The sequence below is a fragment of the Copidosoma floridanum genome, unplaced genomic scaffold, assembly GCF_036245765.1.
Source record: "Copidosoma floridanum isolate Cflo_tuat_1 unplaced genomic scaffold, Cflo_Japanese_pri ptg000032l, whole genome shotgun sequence".
Lineage (NCBI taxonomy): Eukaryota > Metazoa > Arthropoda > Insecta > Hymenoptera > Encyrtidae > Copidosoma > Copidosoma floridanum.
The window spans coordinates 3,464,636-3,484,334 of NW_028321909.1; the positions used below are offsets into that span (position 1 = coordinate 3,464,636).

The 19,699-nt window shown below is 34.2% G+C and overlaps 1 protein-coding gene and 1 long non-coding RNA gene across 2 annotated transcripts in view; one reads left to right on the plus strand and one right to left on the minus strand.

Moving 5' to 3' along the window:
- Positions 1-3,450: 3,450 nt before the first annotated feature.
- LOC149373339 (uncharacterized) lies at positions 3,451-7,746 on the minus strand. The gene is made up of 4 exons (XR_016293409.1): positions 7,531-7,746; positions 7,409-7,460; positions 3,866-4,463; positions 3,451-3,596 (listed from the first exon to the last, which is right to left on the minus strand). It is a non-coding gene; the product is annotated as an uncharacterized LOC149373339 (long non-coding RNA).
- Positions 7,747-11,824: 4,078 nt separating this feature from the next.
- didum (dilute class unconventional myosin) overlaps positions 11,825-19,699 on the plus strand; it is a 73,110-nt gene continuing 65,235 nt past the window's right edge. The window contains exon 1 of the mRNA XM_089597257.1: positions 11,825-12,194. Within this exon, the coding sequence (XP_089453383.1) occupies positions 12,168-12,194 (27 nt within the window). The 5' untranslated portion in view covers positions 11,825-12,167. The remainder of the gene's footprint in view (positions 12,195-19,699) is intronic.

The following is a 19,699-nucleotide window of genomic DNA, read 5'->3' on the forward strand; positions in this document are numbered from 1 at the left end:
TTTGTCAAATACTAAATCAAAAGTTCAAAAAGTTTAATGATTTATATTTATTTAGAGTAAAAAATTAGAAAGAAAACTTTTTTTTAAGGTACAAATTATTTAAAATCGATTAGCCACCAATTAAGTAATTGAAATATAAACAATTGAAAACTTTTTTTTTTTTTAATTAAAAAATAATGTAATCAAAGTAACTATCATTAAATGAATAATCATTTAACATTTTTGTACCCACAACAAAATTCAGAATTTACTAGTACTTGGCGTATACGTATATTGTAGATGTCAGTTTCGTAACCATGTAATATATAATAATAGGTAATAAACTTCCATACGAATTAATGTCTTCCCTTAAATTATTATAAATAATTTACATTGATTGGCACATTTCTTGAATTTAAAAATGAGTGATAATTTTATTCCAAATTATTCACAAAGAAAAATAAAATATCGTATTTTATATAACAATAAAACAAATCTTTTTTTATTCTAGTTTTTATATTTCGTTGGTGTTATACACACACAGAGAACATCGCTACCCTCAAATGTAGTGGAGCCTATTTACAAAAATAAAATTAAGTTGAGTATGAAGATTTTACGTTACAAGAAGGTTCGTAGGCATGCCTCGCAAGTAAAAGAACAAAAGTAAGAAAAAAAAAAAAAAAAAAAAAAACTGGTAAAACAGACGTGTTGAAGAAGTAAAAGAAGTATGCACGTATATCGCTTTTTTAAGTTTGTATGTACACGCTTGACAAGTGTACCTACATACGTACGTCGTGAATACATGCGCCAAGAATTTTGACCTCCTGGAAGCCAGCCCGCAAATGATCGATTTAAGCAATAAAAAAAATACTAGGTGACGTGTTTTTATCTGCACATTTTGTTTAAGCAAATAGTTGGAACTGCACATGCCTCAATTTTGCATAAAAAATTAAAAACTATTTGCGATTTGACGGCCGCAGTTGGATAGCCATATCTCGTTAACAAGGGCACATTTGCAACTGCACACTGTTTTAATAAACTGCACATTGTCCAAACTTAATTGCACAATTAAAATTTTGATCTGCACTGCCTTAATTAATTGAAAATCAATTAATATGAATAATCCATATTGTAGCTACGAGTTTCCATGCACTGCGCATGTCCAGCTGTTGACGTTGGCCACTGCGTGTGACGACCACCAGAGGGCGCTTAGCTTTGGTGGCAAAGTTTCAAAAAAATTTAAATACAGGACTTTCACATACTTTTACCTTTTACTCTCTGCTTTCGTTAAAATATCAGTTATGAACATGTAAAAAAAAAAAAAAAAAAAAAAACAGGATTAATTTGGACAGCTCAAATAGAGATAAAAATTTTCGAGCAGATTATTAAGAGCTCTTAAGGAATTTTATCAGGTTGGTCCGTTGGTGGTATGTACAACCAAGGTCAGGACAGTCAGGACACTCAGGACTTTTACCATCAGGTGGTCAGGACAAATACTATTTACGTCTTACCGTGGCTATCCTGTAAAATTCTGTGATGGGAATGTTGCTAAACCATTTCCACTCAAGTCACAAAAATGAGTTTGAAGTAAAAATTTAACGTGTGATGTGCATTATAAAAATATTGATACTGAATGTATTATAAGTACGGTTACATTAAAATATATGTAGGTTTACAAGTAAGGTTTGCTTTAAATAAAAAATTAAAATTCAGAGCTACTCCAATTTATCTTTTTTTTATGTTTTTTTATTTTATTTCAATTTTTCATTTACAAAGAGACTGTACTTATTATCATGATAGAGGGAGTAGTATTATAAATCTACAGTAGATTACTATATTCGAAAACCTTAAACAATAACATTTATTTGAGTAGAAATTTTCGAGGACATTCTGGATTACTTGTTTGCTTCGTACAAAAATTCAAAGTCAAAATTGTATTCACTAACTATATTAATGCTTATAGGGATCGAAGAAAGAAAATTATCTTAATAAACAAGATAATTTATAGGTGCATCTGTAAAAACTTTGTTTCTTTCGCCTTTGATGGAATTACAAATAATTTGCATAAATTACACCTTATAATACTTTTTTAGTACAGACTGAACGAGAATTTATTAACCATTACTTGACGATTGCTGACTTATTTAAGTTTACTTTTCTCTGAACATAAGTGCTAAAAAAATTACAATGTTTATATTTTGAAAAAATACACGTAGTGTTTTATTACACAATAAACTGGTTAATAATTTAGTCAGATAACAAGAGTCTAAATTATGTTTTTAAAAAATTTATAGTAGAATAAAATTTAGACATGTGCAATGTTATTGATTTTAAAAATCTGTTGGAGTTGACTGATTAAACAGTCTGCCTGTTCTGGAAACTGGAATCGAGACCTTGACAGATCCTTTATCAGCTTCTCTAGCAGTTTAGCCACAGCTATTCCTATGTGCACGCCCCACCTCTAGGCACTGACCACCCATCCGCACAAAATCTCAACAATCGGCGCTTCGTGCTGCTAATTACACTCGGTCTTTGAATTAGCTTTATTACACGTCGAAATCGATAGGTTAGCACTGCTGCTGTCACTGCTGCTGCAAGATAGCGTAACTCCTACCAATGTGCCACCCACCAGCGTCTTTTGTTGAATTCGTAAAGATTTTGGCATAAAGCGTGCCCAGAGAATTATTGGCATCCAATCAAAACTATGCCGATCTAAAGCATCCAAGACTGTTAATACTCTCGTCTTTGTCATACCTGGAATGTGATCGATTGAATGAACCAAAAATAAAATCGAATTGTACGAATCTTTAAACGAATAGAATAATTCTCATCAAAAAGCTTACCAGCACTACTCTGCTGCCACTAATTGCAAGATCACCTACTTTGAGCAGCCTATTAACACAATCGAATATTTTCTTGAGCTATCTTGAGTAAGTGCTTTGTCGCATCAGCTGCACCTGCTGATGGGATTGGCAGCGCTGCAGGTGAGCATGGCAAATGGTCCAGTGGCGAATTGTTCAGCACCGAAATTGATTTACCTAAAAATCTATAATTCATTGACTCGAGTTACCTGAATGATAGCCGAGAGTCCATGGAGCATGTTCTTATGATGCGGACAGTTTAGGTAATAGTTAAACAAAGAATTCAGCTAATGGCAGCAGAAATTTTAGGATCCTGTCGTCAGACGGAGTCGAGCACATCTTATCCAACAGATCGAGGATCTACTAAGCAGAGTGGCTCTTGCCTGTGTAGCAGGCCTTCTTCAAACATATATTTGTGTAACTGAGTACAGCAGTGTCACTGTTTGAAGGCAAGCTTATGCTCCTCGCTCATGGCTGGTGCGTGATCGCACAGATTGTTTGAAACCAAATTCGCATTGGCAGTGACGGGCTGGACGTTCAGGATACCATTTGCGGTGATAACTTGTACGCCGGGTGTTGCAGTGCCGTTCATTGTTAGCGAGCTGTTGCCACCGCCACTACTCGAAAATATTTTGTAAGGTTCATTAGTTGTGGCACCGTTTCCACTACTACTGCTGCTAATGCCACTGGTGTTTAAACAGTCGTGAAGCTTTGACAGTTGATTCTTTAGAAACTCTGTCAACGTTCCCGTCCATTCTGTAAAAGATATAATAAGATGGTTATTGATGAATTTACTCTTGAAATCATATTAATCTCGAGGAGCAATTTTTAAGATTGGAAAAAAAAATACTGAGGAAAGTTGGGCACCTACATTTAACGAATAAGTACAATTCGAGAAAAATTCGCCAGTACATCTTTGCATTAATTATAGCAAAAAGCCTTAATTTTACACAGATATAGATATGCGTAGAATTGAAATAACTTCTTTTTAATTTTAGAATATTCAATGGATTAATTAACTTTACCTGTCGTTGGATTTGGTAATTGCCTCTTTTAATTTTAGCTTCTGAAATTGCAACTCTATCAAGAGAACTGAGCTTCATGAACCAGGCAGCTCTCAACATGGGCACATGATATTCGTACAGCATAGAAAATATTTCCTCTTCCTTATTGTAGTTGGGAGCTTTTTTAACCAAAGATAATAATGGCTTGCAGCCTAATAGATCCTTGAACCAGGCCTCAATACCATTTTTAGTTTTAGCAATCACAGGCCAGAAATTATCCGTGAGAATGATCTGGTGTCTCTTCCTACCCGAGTCAGGCACAGTAGCAAGCTTGTTAATATGTTATGAAAATAAGCTCCCGCCTGAGCTGCAGTGACACTGCAATTTCCAGCAGTGCCGTGCTCATCCAACAGTTATACGGAAGTGATGAAGCCACGTTTGACGTTATTTGGTATCAGTTCATCCTCTTTTTGCTTTGGTTCTAGAGGATAGACGTCTGTTGATCCTAGTCTTTTGAGGGGCCTCTTTTCGTTGAATATTCCCATCATGTTATGGTTTCAAATGTCTACACACCATTACACTGAATCAATGGGCTAAAGATTACTGTGGAACATCAAATCTGAAAAAGAAAAAAATTTTTTTTAGAAATAATACTTGTAATCATCAATTTTTTCTATGAAATTTTTTTACTTCATTTGTATTTTGGAAATATATTTAAATTTTATACAATAAATAGTATTTATTTGCTAAAATAAAGAAAATAATTTTTTTTAATTTGTACTAATTTTTTTTTATTTTACAACAAAAACCAAAAACATGTTTAAACTTGTTCTAGCTTGCTTTAGCAGAACTTCCTACTTACAGTTGTATCTTTACTGCAGACAACTATGAAGTAATGCGTCAAAATTAAAATTGCCTTTAAATTTGCATGAGAGAGTGGCTAATAATTTAGAAAATAGTACGTGTAAAAAAAAAGTGATTGGCTTTTTGAACATTCATTAAAAATGCCTGGACCAAAGCCTACTGTGCCACCAGAGGAAATCAAAGATATAATCCTTAATTATGATATTTTGAATGACCAGTGTAAATTAAAAAGGAGAAGTGATAAGGTGTGGGTTGATATAAGTGACAATTTATCCAAACAAATCAGCACCATCAATTTATATTTAATGGTTAATCGTGACAGGCATGGCATTCGTACTTTTTACTTAGAGAACAAGAATCTTACATCAGAATTTTTATTGAACAACGCTGGAAAAAACGAAAAAACATGTGAGAAAACTATACAAGTTGAAAAGGTGAGTTTGTCAGATGGCGAGTGTGATGATAATGATGATGATGATGATGATGATGATGATGATGATGATTACACTGACATGAAAATTCGATGGGACTTGATTGGCAAAGAAAAGAAAATTCAATTTCCAGTAAAATTTACTCCAACTGAGTGGGATTTCATTAAACCGTCACAAAAAATTTATGCAAACAAGAGGGTCGTTGAAGTTTTGAAACCAGGTTGGACAGATGCCATCGGTAAGGCTGCATATGAGAGCCAAAAGTTGCCCTGTTGTTTTAATTTCAAAAGACAAAGAGTTGGAGGCAACACATGTTTCATTTTTGTCGAAGGATTTTGTAATGAGTGTAACAATTATTTAGTAGCTAGATGCTTTTTGAAACCTGCAGATGGTGAAGAAGTAGAGTTCGAAGTGATAACAAACAACTCAAAAGAAATAAGGCACCATAATAAAAGGCGCTTGGCAGGACCAGAAAGACAAAGAGTAAAGAATGAATCCAGAACAACGGCACCCAGACAATTGAGATTAAATGAAGCAGATAAACAAATGGATTACAATGATTGCGAATCTCCCTTCGTTTACAAACTAGAAACCTACCGTAAAGCTGGCCAAGAAGCGAAGTACGAAAGCCTTGGACGTATGCGTGGAGAGGATTTATTCAAATCTATGGATAGGCTTAAAATACAAGATCCAACTATGAGTGCATATATCAGAAATATTGGGTATAATAAGGCTTACATCACCTACTGGTCCAAGGAACAGATAGAAATTTATAATGATGTCTTGATGCTGTTTGATAACCCCCTTTCCTTGGTTCCGTAGCCCTTAAAATCAATTTTCCAAGTGAAAAAAGTGGTCACATTTTCTTGAGTGTGCTTTGTACTCATATTGATCAAACAATTGTCCCTGTAACACTAGTACTTTCAGAAACAAATACCAGCAACTTTCTTTGCTATTGGCTAAGAGACTGGCAGGCGTCTGGAGCCAAATTACCTAGAGAGGTGGTTACAGACATGGGAAAAGCTTTACAACATGGCATTTGTATGGCGTTTAATTCCATAACATTTAACATGTACAATGAGTATTGTTTTTTGATTCTAACTGGGAACACATACTTACAACTACATACTCAGCTAAGAACTGACATAGCTCATTTAGTTCATGCAGTTGTAAAATGGCCATGCTTAGCAAACCACACATCATCTAAAGTAAAAGAAATTTATAAAAGATGTGTTGGGCTTTTGTCGACAGTGGACAACTTGCAAAACTTTGCCTTGTTTTTAAAAACATATTTATCTTATGCTACAGAAAGCATTATGACGATGAGTGTGAAAATGCATTTAAATTTATTAAAGAAAAACTCCATACGTTTAAATTTGATGACGCTGTAAATCGTGATGCTACAAAAAATTCCGAAAATAATTTTAAAGATGACATTGAATATGACCAAGGTAGTTCCAAAACCAAAAAAGCAAAAAGTATTATTGAAGAGTTTATAGACAACATTAAACGTAGAGTTAAATCTCTAGATCTCAATCATAGCTTGGATTTCCTGGATCAAGACAATATTTATTTTTTACCTGATTTTGGTAATAACCTGGTCATTTTATGCAAAGAGTTTCCTTGCTGGACCAATGTGATGAACAAGTACTTTGAAAATCCTAGAATCGTTGCCACGTCCGCAAGGTCAGAAACATATTTCCATCATTTCAAAAATTATGTACTCAAGAACAAAATGCCAGATAGACTGGATGTGCTAATGACAAAACATTGCCAAGAAATAAACAAAGAGTTGAAAATTATTCGATCTCAAATAATCAATCATACGTCATCCAATACAATTCAGTTTAAAAAAAAAGAAGTTAAACCAGTAGACACTGAACATTTGTATGCTACTGAACAATGGAGAAACAAAAATCAATTTATACATAGTGGTGACTCTGTATTAAATGATAGTAGCGAGCAAATTTTTATCGACAGTGGTGATACTAGTATCACTGAGTTCAATAAAAACGTACTTTTGTCATCATCGATTACTGAGTGCAATTACGTGGAATCAAAAACATTGAAAAACTTTGAACTATCAAAGCATGATGTGATTGAGATTGCAGAGGTTCTAGATGTACAAGATGATGATTCGATAATAATCCCAACAACAGAGAAAGTAACAAATAAAACAAAGAAGCAAAAAGAGACTCCTATACATTCAAAACTGGAGATCAAGTCGTCAGATTTGAAAGTTCAACAAAATAATAAAAGAGGCACGTACCTCACTGCAGAGCCGCAACTTTCTTTGTTTTTGCAGCAGCCGAAGAATTTTACTACAAAAATTAAGGTGGTCATAAAAAATGGACAAAAATGTAATGCTCGAAAAGTTCATAGTATTCCTACCAGATTTTCAAACACCTGTCCATTTGATTCTCTCACAGAAGTTTTCAGCAATGGAATTTGTATCAGCAACACTTTCAGACGTTTTATAGAAAAACAACAAAATAAGGCTAAAATTCTTGCTAATTTATGTTATCCAACGACACTGATGAGGTATGCTATTAATGGCCCAAACATTGAGCTTTACACGTGCCGAGCTTACTTGTTGGCATCTCTATTTGAACCTGTAAACAACGAAATTGACAGTAAGTGCAATATAAATAAGATGATTGAAGGCTTAATGAGTGGAAGTGAAAGTTTTTCAGAAATTATTCGATGCGGAAATTGTGGAAACCAGAATGTAGTGAATAAATTAATTGTACCCTTACCCTATGGTGAAATCGCTTGGCTCGACAATTACAGCAGTCTAGAAAAAGAATTGACAGAATATTTTACAGAAAGCACAAAACAATGTATTAATTGCAAACAAGAAAGTATTACACTAAAATTTGAAATAGGGTCTTACTTGATTATTGATGCACAAGACATGTGTAGAAAATCTCTCTATGCTCAAGAAAAATACGGTATTGATACTTCATACATGACTACAAATTTAAATATTTTACCAGTACAACTACGTATTAAAAACAAGATATTTGTGTTAGTAGGAGTGATTAGCTACATAGAAAATTATGAACACTATGTAGCATTTTGCAGATCAATACATGGTTCATGGCAAGAGAGAAATGATCTATGTAAACAAAGAAAAAAAGTGGTTAGTGAAAGTGTTAAAATACACTCACTTGTGTATGTTAAATGTGATTAAGAGTAAAAAAATTTTCGAAAAGTATTACTTTGTAAATATACATGCATACCTAAGTATTGATCTCAATTTTATCTATTAGTGTGTAACATAAGTAATTGTTTCATGTCCCTATTTCAAATTGTATGGATGCCTCTTATGGTGCGTATGCCAACAATGTTATTTAAATTTAATCTCGAACAAAGCTAATGATGTATAATACCATAAGACTTACCCAATAATTTCAGTTATGACTTGACAGTTCCGAACTGTCGAACTGTATACACGGCGCATGCGCAGCAATATGTATTATGTATTATTGAAATATTGAATTGAGAAAAAATCGCACATTCCACATTCGACAAAAATGATTATTTTACCTGCTATACATAAAAATATGACAATTTGCAACTGTTCAACATAAACGACAATTAAATTGCAAACGATCGATATCAATTTTGATAGTTTAGACACACTGCAAAGGGTGGAGGAGATACTTTTTATGTCTCTCGCACGACGGTATCAAATTTTTTTTTTTTTTGCAAAACTGCGTGATCCGACAGTTTTTTACAAAGCGGTTGCAAACGTTGCTAACGATTCCACAGTTTTGGGTATTTTTTTTAAGTCGAAATTAGCAAGTTGCTCGCGGAGTTCGCATTTCCACGCGAATCCGTAGGCACACACTCGGTATACCCCTTCCACGCGTCTCCAAAATATGTGCCTACATGCCCATTTCCACGTGAATCCGTAGGAACACACTCGGTATACCCCCTTCACGCTTCTCAAATAAAAAAAAAATATGTGTGCCCGGTTTGACCGCTTGGCCGCGATGGGGCGCTCGAAACAGTTGCCAAAAGTGAACTCGCGCCGTAGCATTGCAGTCAGCAATCTCTCTACTAATCTCTGCTGAGAGTAGGAGAAGTACAGAGCTTCGCGTACGCGGCAAGATTCCCAATGCTACTTTATTAAAACAAGCCATAGAACAAGCAACTCCCTCAAGTGATTCTGGTTGTACAATAAAAGAAGCTTTAACTCCAAGGAGTTTTAAAATGACTAAGTCCATTTGAAAATAGTAAATTCCTTGTTGCAGCGACCGGATTGGACCCTAGATTTCAGCGTTTACACTTCACATCTAGTTAAGCAGTTCCTAGCTTTGGTAGTGTACCAAATGAACTAAAGCAATACCTTGATCAGCCTCTCATGGGACGAGAGTCTGATCCTGTACAATTCTGGTTAAGCAGTAGACAATTCACGCCTGTTTTATCAGAAATTGCTCTCAAGTACATGACATGCCAAGCTTCTTCTGTATCTTCCGAAAGAGTAGCTTCTGTGGTAAACTTAACTGCATCAGATTCAAGAAGTAGGTTGACAGTGGAACATATTAAACAAAGAGTGCTTTTAATGTTTATATCAGACGAGTACTGGTTTGAATAGGTTTAAATAAATGCGTTTTTTTATCAAATAACCTTGTACCTACTATTATTTAATAAATGTGTTTTAATTTAAGTTTATATCTACTAATATTTAAATATAAACCCAATTATTGTATACATAAGCTCGATGTATCGATACATCGGTATAACTTTTTTACCAATATCGATACATTTTCGATAAAGTTTTTAAATATCGATATATTTTTTTAATTTGCCCATCCCCAGGAGATTCACACAAAAACATGAGTATAACTGTCGTGTTGTGATAATGAATTATATGGAATATGAGGAAAAAAAAACATTTTCTTATAAATTTTGATCCTTATCAATTCATGATGAGAATAGCTAAACTATTTTTCGTAAATTTAGAATGCATGGTCACTTGTCAATTTTGTTTCTTAAGACGCACTGATTTTACAAATCCTGAATGCATGGAATTCCAATGTAGTAGTTGCAAAAGATTTTTACATAGACAATGTATTGAAAGAAATAATATTGCATTAAATTCTTTGGTTTGTACTTTATGCTTATAACTGTGAAATTTTTATAAAAGTAGATATACTTGCAAATATAAAACAGTTTGATTGACTACCAAGCTACAAACGTTTCAGAAATATTATAACTGTGAAATATGCCACTTAGTATGTGACTGAGAAATTCATCGTAAGTTATATGGCTGAGTAACTCGCCGCAACAAAATAAGTATGGCTGAGTAATCCACAATGACAAACATGGTCAAATGATTGAATTTTGCAAGTATAGTAAAATTATTACTACTAATAATACATTGTAAAACAAATGAATAATTTTTAGATAGAAAAAATGAAGTGCGCTGCTCCTGCTGAGTGCTAAGACAATAATGAAAACAGTTTAATCTGAATATCGATTGAACACTACTATTTAAATTAGGACCTTTCTCATTTAGTGGTTGGCAGAAACTACACATCATATTCATCTCAAGAGATAAATGTAATATAATCAAACTTTTTTAATGCGGGCGTTTAGTTTTCTAATTAATGAATCATATCGCTTTCTACGTAAAGTGTTATTAAAACAAATTCTATAAACGAAATGACAGTCTCAACCCCGTGAACCCAAAGAGAAATTGTTAAATCATATTGCATTCAAAATTATATTTTATTTTGTAATTCCAATCATTTTTGTAGCTAATGATGTATCAATATTACTTACCTACCTATATATATTTTTTTCTATATTATTTCATTAACTAAGGGTATGAGGCACGTATCAAAAATTTGAATATTAGATACAAAAGATGTATCTGATTTTTTTATTACTTTCATTTCTATTGCATTGAGTAAAACTAATGTTTTGTATGTATTGAAAATTACGTTTGTCAATATAATACATTTACAGCTAAGAATATTGCTTATAAGAATTTAATATTGTAATTTAATTTCTTTCAGATAGCATATTAAAATTAGAATAAGAGTTATATTTATAGAAAACTAGGATGAAAAAGTATTATGTGATAAAGTTATCAAAGTCCCACATGATTTCCTGTGGCACGATAAATATTCACGTAAATGACATTATTAAAATTAATAAATTACTTGAACCCACATTGATAAAGTCTATAGGCCAAACCTACTTTTTTATTATTTAACCATCCAATTATTGATGTAATGGTCTTTTCGTTACCATTTAAAGTAAGTATTTTTCAAGTCCATTTAGTAGAAAACGTTAAAGTAACCAACATTACTCACGAGAGATAGTTAGCTCTTATTAGTTTAGTTTGTGCTTTCTGGCCATTAAACTTGTAATTACGTGTACCCAATGTATCAGCTCAGATACTAAGTAGCTGAAAAGTAAGTTTATTAGTCCATATTACCCGCACGCACTTATAAATTTATCATTTATTGACAGAACCACCCCAGCTGTTACCGGTTACCTTCACCTAACCGGGCAATATTCTCGCGGCGTATCATTTGTTACATACTTAGAAGTGCGCGCGCACCTACATGATACCTCCAGCACTGCAAAGTAAGAGGAGGGCGATCACAATACACTACCGATAGTACCGATCGACGCGCGGTCCCGCAGTCAGTAGCGAGAGCTCGGAGTGCGTATACGTTGCGGTCGATGTTACTTTTCGTATAGTTACCCGTAACGTTAGTGATTCTTTGAAACACGCGAAAATCTATATGTGCATTTATGTGTTCGGAGTGCTGACCATATATAATACTGATAACGGTGAATAAGGTGCTAGTTAGTGTTTCAAGTTTAAAGTGTCTCCAGAGGAGGAATACTTGCCATGTACAACAGCTGCAAGGCTGATTCGCTGGTGGTGGCGGCGATGATTCAACGTGGTACTCTAACAATATGCTGACCCTTCAGATCGCGTGAGCGAAGGCTGCTGGGGTTCAACTATTTTTTCCCCTTGTAAGGTGTGAAAAATTGCGGAAATGACGACGAGGGAACTTTACGTCAAGGTTTGTGGTGTTTTTTCAAAGGGCAAGGGGGGGGGGTCAACGTTGACTGGAACTCGTTTACGGATGCCGCTAACCCAGATCGTGATGCTAACAGTTTTAAGGGCTCTTTGTTGCTGAGCTTTTTTTTAACTGTATTTACAGTAATAGAGCATGTGACGTTCTTACCAGGGAACGAGCAGATACGGACATTAACAATAAGATTCGTTTAATGCTTTTTTTACGTCAATCATGTGTTTATTACGGTAGTTTACGCGTCATCAATAACTGATAATATTTTCGGCAAAAGTGTGCCGTTTTTACACCTACATATATATGTATGAGCCATTTAACAGAAAATGGAATTTTTCATGTCCCAGTCGATTGAAACATCATTTATAGAAATTTCGTTTTAATAACTATGAAAGAGTATTTCTCAGATGAAGTTGCAACAGAAATTTAATCATGAAAACTATTGCTTCTATTTTTCATGGGAAAAAAGCTACATGCGGCTTTTAAATTCTTTCGTGCCATAGGATCTTGAAGTAATAACAGGGTTACCATTACCTTTCTACATGTTAGAGAATCAAAAGAAATTGCTTTGAATAGTTGTGTGATGTTTAAGTAGGAAAATGCTTACGCCTGCAGTTGTACCTACAGGTTCTCCAGCTCGAATGTTTTGTAATGCGGTTTTTCGTTGAATAGACTCGGCTGGTGATAAGTTAAAATATAACTGTTATGTTTAATACTATAAATGCTAGGGCAAAGTTTAATTTTTATTCAATTCGTCGAAAGTGCGATTTTATGACGATTTTCTCAAAGCCCATAATCCTACCCATTATGTTACTACTGTAAAATTTTTTTTGGGCAGTTCCAGCGAGGCTCAAAAAAATGACTGTTTTTGGTCACAAACCATGCAAACAAGAAAACAAATATTGAAAAATTATAAAGCCCCTTTGTCTGTTTCAGCTTACAAAAGTTGCCGGTTTTTGTAAAACGACCCATATATGTATATATCTAATCGAATAGCTACCGGTGTCTATATGTATAGGTGCAGCGATAACAACAGTCTTATCAAACTGCACTGTCACGTTTAATTTTAAATATACAGGTGCGTGCGTTGGTCATCACTTTTTCCTCCACTCGCTTTTCTACTTGTTTTCTCTCGTGTTTTCTTCTATGATAACCAGCGACAGACGTGATTAATCATACAATTATATCTGTAAGTACATAATGATGACTAATATAGTTTTGGGGGATAAAAAAAAAGTTTAGTTCTGGAAGATCTGACAGCACCAACAGCTACATTATCTGAAAACGTAATCTCGTCCGTCCGATTCGTACTCACCGCAATGCAAGTCTTTGTCACGTCTCTGGAGAACAGCTGTCATGGGTTTTCCTTATCTTGCGCTCAGTTGACGTTACTAATTCATTTTTACCAACTCGGTTAACTTGCTTTAAAATGCGAAAAGATGAAAAACAGCTTTTTCAGCTTTTAAATTTTGATTAAAAAATCGCAGGCTTTTTCTACATAAAAAAATCAACTTTACTTTATCCAATTTAATCACAAATTTGGTAAAGAATACGTGTATGCTGAGTTTTGCTCCAACGATCCAATAATATAAACAGATACGCGAGTGGAGAGTACTGGAGCATGCACGTGCATTACTATTCTTCTATTCCTTTTCGTTCCCATATAAATTCTACTTACTATATACTTACTATAGTAATATTATGCTTTGATGTAATAGATTTTTTGGTTCTTACTTCATACCTCCTTGGATACCTTACGAACTAATATTGAAAAGGTTTATCTGAAGGTATTTCGCTCGAATCTTTAGTTACAAATTCGCAAAGACCTTATCCGGGACAATCAATAATGTTGGGACGGTGTACGCCGATTACTAGACATTAATTTGCATCGGAACTTAAGTTTTCTTGCTTTTAATCTATATAAGAAAATATTTAGCACGCTGTATGAGAAATATTGTAATGTTAAATTATTCTTGAGAACTTATTTAACTTTAATAACTTAAACAGAATTGAATAATGTTATTAAAATGAAAAACAAAAATTCAAAAGCTTATGTTTTATTTATTATGCTCGATTGAATATAAATAAATCCTCATCAATTAGTCTATTTAAATTATTTATTACTATGTAAATCGAAAGAAATTCATTAATGTTAACGTATTTGTACATGGGATCTCAATGACTTACCAAAAAAAAAAAATTTTTTTGAAAAAAATTTAATCAACAATATATTGCAAGATTTACTAGTAAAACAACCCTACAAAATGAAATTGAGACATTTATATTTTAAAAGATTGATTTACAACTTTGAATACGAACCTACAAAATGTACGTGTGGAAGAAGCCATCTCTAAAAAACTGATTCTTTCTTCTTAGAGCCCTGCAGTGAATATGTCGACAAAATTTTTCTCCCGATTGAAATCAGATGCATATGCAAACTAGGGGTAAAGAGTACAGTTGTTGACCCCCCGATAGTGATTGACCACCACATGCTTTTTTAAATGGAGCCTTTATATATAGATATACAAAGTATACAGGGGTCAATCACTACCTTAAGGTGTCAATAACTGTACTGTTTACTTCTATCAGCTTCAACATTTAATCCGAAGTTACCTAAGAAATTTTAGCTTATTCGGACATTAATTACTTTAGTTAGTCGAAAAACTTAATTACATATACATACATAAATTCACCATGTAATGAACTCAGATAACCCTCATGTTAAGTTCAAAATTTGTTTTGCATCAAAAATAGACGATTTATAAATGGTTATGAATATCTCTTTTTACAAATATATTAAATAATGCTCAAAAAATGAATATTTTAACTGTGTGTTAAGTAAAAACTATTTAAATTACAGTTGTATGCAAGTTATAAAATTTATTTTCAGTTCATAATTCTCGAATGCCTATTTTTTCCAACATCGCACTTATTTTAAATGCAAGCATGCATTGATTTATTTATTGCAAGTGTAACTAAGTGTAAAACTTATCAAGTTATTTTTTTGTTGTTTTAAAATAAGTTTACTGCTACAAATAGTGTCTTTACTGCGAAAATTGAGAATTTGGCTTCGCCTTTATCTACGTTACTTTTGTAAATTGGGTGCCGAGAAAAGAAAAGAAACCGATGGTTAACAATGAAAAGTAGACAGTCTCATACTACGTCACAGTGTCCTAAAAATGAATAAACGACCAAAAAGCGAAAAATTTTTTTAACAATTACAGGTGTCTTGGTAAAGAAAGTCAGAGGGAAATAAAAGAGAGAGCATATGATTGTAATAGGTGCACCTGGTAATAAAACTAAAATTCGTATAAAATTAGAGCACATTACAAAGATCAGTTAGAGAATCGAAATATTATTAAAGCACCGAGACTCGGAATGAGCGTTGCTCTGAGATTTCTCCTTTAATTAGCAAAAATCGATATTTTGTCCCTCTTTCTCTCTCAAGATGACGTACATACCGCATATACATATATACGCGCGGCCTTGACACGCGTACGGTGCAGCTATGTTTGCTGTCTTTGTTTTATCCTTTAAAATTTTTTCGTTTGCATTTTTAATGCTCAAAAATCTGTCAAGACGCAAAATTAATACGCGTGGATTACCGAACTTTACCTGAATATTTTTTTTATTATTCCGTAAACTACAAGCTTTTATATTTTTTGCGTGGCCAATAAAGGTAGATAAACTAGTTTTGCTTCACGGGTACAGCAAAAAGTTTTTTATATCAGTTCCTCAAACCTGAAAAGATAAGCCCAAGATCTTTTGAATTTTTTATAATTAAAAATTATATTTAGTTGAATATAGCACGAATGTCACGACAAATACGAGTTAAATTTAGATCACTATCTCACAATAATCTGCATGTAAATATAACAAGATAAAAACAAAGAAGATAAATTTTTACCGAGTAGTGGGGTGTAAATTTATCAAAAAGAAACGAAAATCAGAATTAACAAATAATTATAGGAATGGTGGTAATAACAGCAGTACTAACATGTCTGATGAAATTATAGTTATGTATAAAAAATGATACGTTTATCTGAATAGCGATAATCTTACTAAAACCAACTTAAAAAATAAAAATATTAATAATAAATAAATAAAAACAAAAAAAAGGAATAATTTAATTTTATTTACATTGTGACAGTGAACCAAAATAGAATGACGCCATATCTTAAATGTAATTGAGGATATTAATACATATTATGAATTGTGTAACGATGAGGTGAAACTAGTAGATAATAATGATTAATTTTAATGTCAGGAATAAGCAAAAAAAAATTTCAACATTTTTGAAAAAAAGTGATTTTTTTATTAATAAATCAGTAAAGCTAGTGCGATTCGGAACCGATTAGTATCTCGAAAAATATTGGTCATCGATCGACCATTACCAAAAGATACTTTTGAATTCTTCAAATGCCAATTAGTAATTTGTCAGCAACCAACGAGATTTGTTACAAAAAAAAGTTTTACTCATTATCTCCGTATAAAATTTCACGTGCCCATTCACAAGTTCTGAAATTATTGATGATTAACAGCATGTTTGGATCGTTTAAAGCTTCTGAGTTGGGGTTAAAACTTTTTCCGAATAAATTGCAAGTTCTGAGGCTTCTCATCAAACGTATGAAGAATCCAAGGTTTTAGCGAGGATCTCCATGTAAGTTTTGTGATATTTTATTAATAAATTTTAACGCAAAAGTGGCTTCATTAATTCAACGCTCAATTGACCAGAGAGTAAGGTACGAGCCGTCTTTCGATTTAGTTACTAGTGATACTCCGCTGTTTGGTAGCGAGTTGATAAACATTATCAAAAGTACAGGTAAAAGCGACTAAATAAACTCGAGAGGATGAGTTTTGTTTTGGACACAGTCACGCGAGGAAAACAATACGTGGTATGTATACGTGGATTGTTTAGTTTACGGTGCTCGAGAGCAAGCCACGTTAGAATGAAATCAAAGACGGCAACAGTAAGTTTTTGAAATAACATGAAGTTTTCGTGCAGGTTGGAAAAAATCAGATCACATCAACTGAAGTGGTGAAACACAACTATTAGCTTTTGGAAATAATGCCTTAGTGTTTCCCTGGTTGGCTCATTAAACAAATCACGAATGGACGAGAAAAAACCTCACTCCTTACATTCCCTCGTATACGTAGTTGGTATTAATATCAAAGCAGGATAAACAATATTTTTCAAACATCCACGCACAATTGCTTGCTTGCACATGCTGCTGTTCTATTAACACATGACTTTGCATCTGCTCGAAAAAAAAAAAAAAAGAAAAAAAATCACCGAATCAGCATTTATTTGTGCACGAAGCGAAAAAAGAAAAATCCCGTACCATAAACTACTTGTGCATACATCCACATAAGCACGAAGATTTGTCGATTAATCAGCGATCGCGCACTTTGTACTCTCACCTACCCATATACATTATAAGTACCGAAAAAAGATTCCTTACGGTTTTTTCCATTGGCGAGGGACGTCCTCTTCCACGCGCGTATCCAAGTGAGAATGAGAAGGAAAAAAAAAGAGAGAGGGGTACATACGCCTCCGCAGTCACGTGTTAATGAGCGGGTGTAAGTTATGTTGGGTATAAAAAGAGTTTCCCGTGCATGTGGTGCATCGTGGTAAGTACCTGCATCACTTTGTGCACGACACGCGATAACTTATCTCTTTGTCGAGGGGATTAGCGGCTCGTGGGAGAGTAAGTACAGACAAAAAATGAGGATTTCGCGGGTACAAACTGCCCGAGCGCGTGTGCGTTGAGAGAAAGTGATCGGTTCAGAATTTCTAGATCGGTAATGTAACAGTTTTTTTTTTTTTTTTTTCGATAATGCTGGCACACGTGATAAAAATTGCATGTGGCGGTGGGAGCAGTTCTTGCTTCGGGATAACAGCTGCGGGTGCACGGTCAATGAAGCAAGACCTCCTTTCTACCGGGCGAGAGTAGTGCCACAATCGCTTTTTCTTCTCCCAGTTCAATTAAAGAAAATAATAAATTCTTTAGGCGCAGACAAGAAACTCCGAGCGTCGACATCGATACGAGTATATGAACCGTAAATTTCCTCGTGGTGAACTGCCAGCAGCTCGGGGCGATCCTACTCGTATACACGTGTATAGACAAAAGATCGAAATACATCCGCACTTGGGGGGCCGATCTCTGCGACAAATCACTCACCACTGGCGCCGCGTTTCTCCTATGCTCCCTTCCAAAAGGAACACCACGTAAGGTGGACTATTGACACAGTCAACGGCAGTTCGCCAAGAAGTTCGGAAGCGACTCTTCTTGTATTAATTTCACGTTGGTGGTCGTTGAACTCCTCGCATCCTTTTACTCGAACGCTCGCGTTTCGTATTTCTGAGGGGCCACATGAGATCCTTTTTTTTTATGGGGCGACTCGTCTTCGTTGTACGCATGTGCTCACCTCAAATTATTTGTTCAGGTATGGCCATGAGATTTTAGCTTTTGATGCGGAATTACGGTAATATTTGAATTATAGCTTTGTGTTTCCCACGAAAACTGTAAATTTCGACGCGTTGATTTTAGATTTTTTTTTTCTCTTTGTGTACACATGTGCTGCAAACAGTATATGGATACGGTGTGGCCATTAACGGTTCATTTTGATTTTTATGAGATAAGGTTACTCGTAGGTGTACGTTATCTTTTTTTTAAGGCGGTTCCCTTGGTGAGACAAGGACTCGATTACTATTGGAAAGAACCCGAATAACAATCAACTTGCTCGTGATTGAAGTGTTGTCATCAGTACATTACCAACAAAATAATTTAAAGGTCACATGCCTTTGATCCTCAAGTCTTATATTCACTTTTAAAAATGATTGTGACTTTACAGCGACAATTTCTGACGTTTTTGACCAGCCAACTAGCGCCGATGATTTTCTTATTTTAAACGTTTGTTTTCTTTTACACTCTTCATGCACATTTCGATGGTTAGCATCTAAAGTTTGAGGCCTCAATGCGTAAGAGAAAAAAATTGAATAAATGTAAGAAATTTTGTAAAAACGGTAAATCCTGTGTTCGAGATATTTTATACTACAAACGATTTTGCATGGCATACTGAACAAAAAAAATATACAGTACATTCGAGCCACTCGATCGTTAGTTGTTTTACATTCAATAACAAAATAGTAAATGATGATCGTTTGTAACTCACAACTGACAGTTCCAAAAAAACTCATAACAAATAGCTGTAGTTACAGCGGATCAAGTTCTACATAAAATTATTATATTGGGGACACAACGGTGAAGCATTGCCACAAGTGCATATTATTTATCCTGCCAGCGTTCCATCAACCAAATTTACCAAACTGTACACAAGAGTATACTCATACGTTAAAGAAGAAACCGTTGCATCGACAACCCAAAAACATGTACCCTAAACGGTGAAGTTTTAGAAAGTCGATGGTGAAAAAAAGAAAAATCTCGTTCGCCGATTCTCACAGGTAGATCGGCTTACCGCAAATTTTCAAGCTC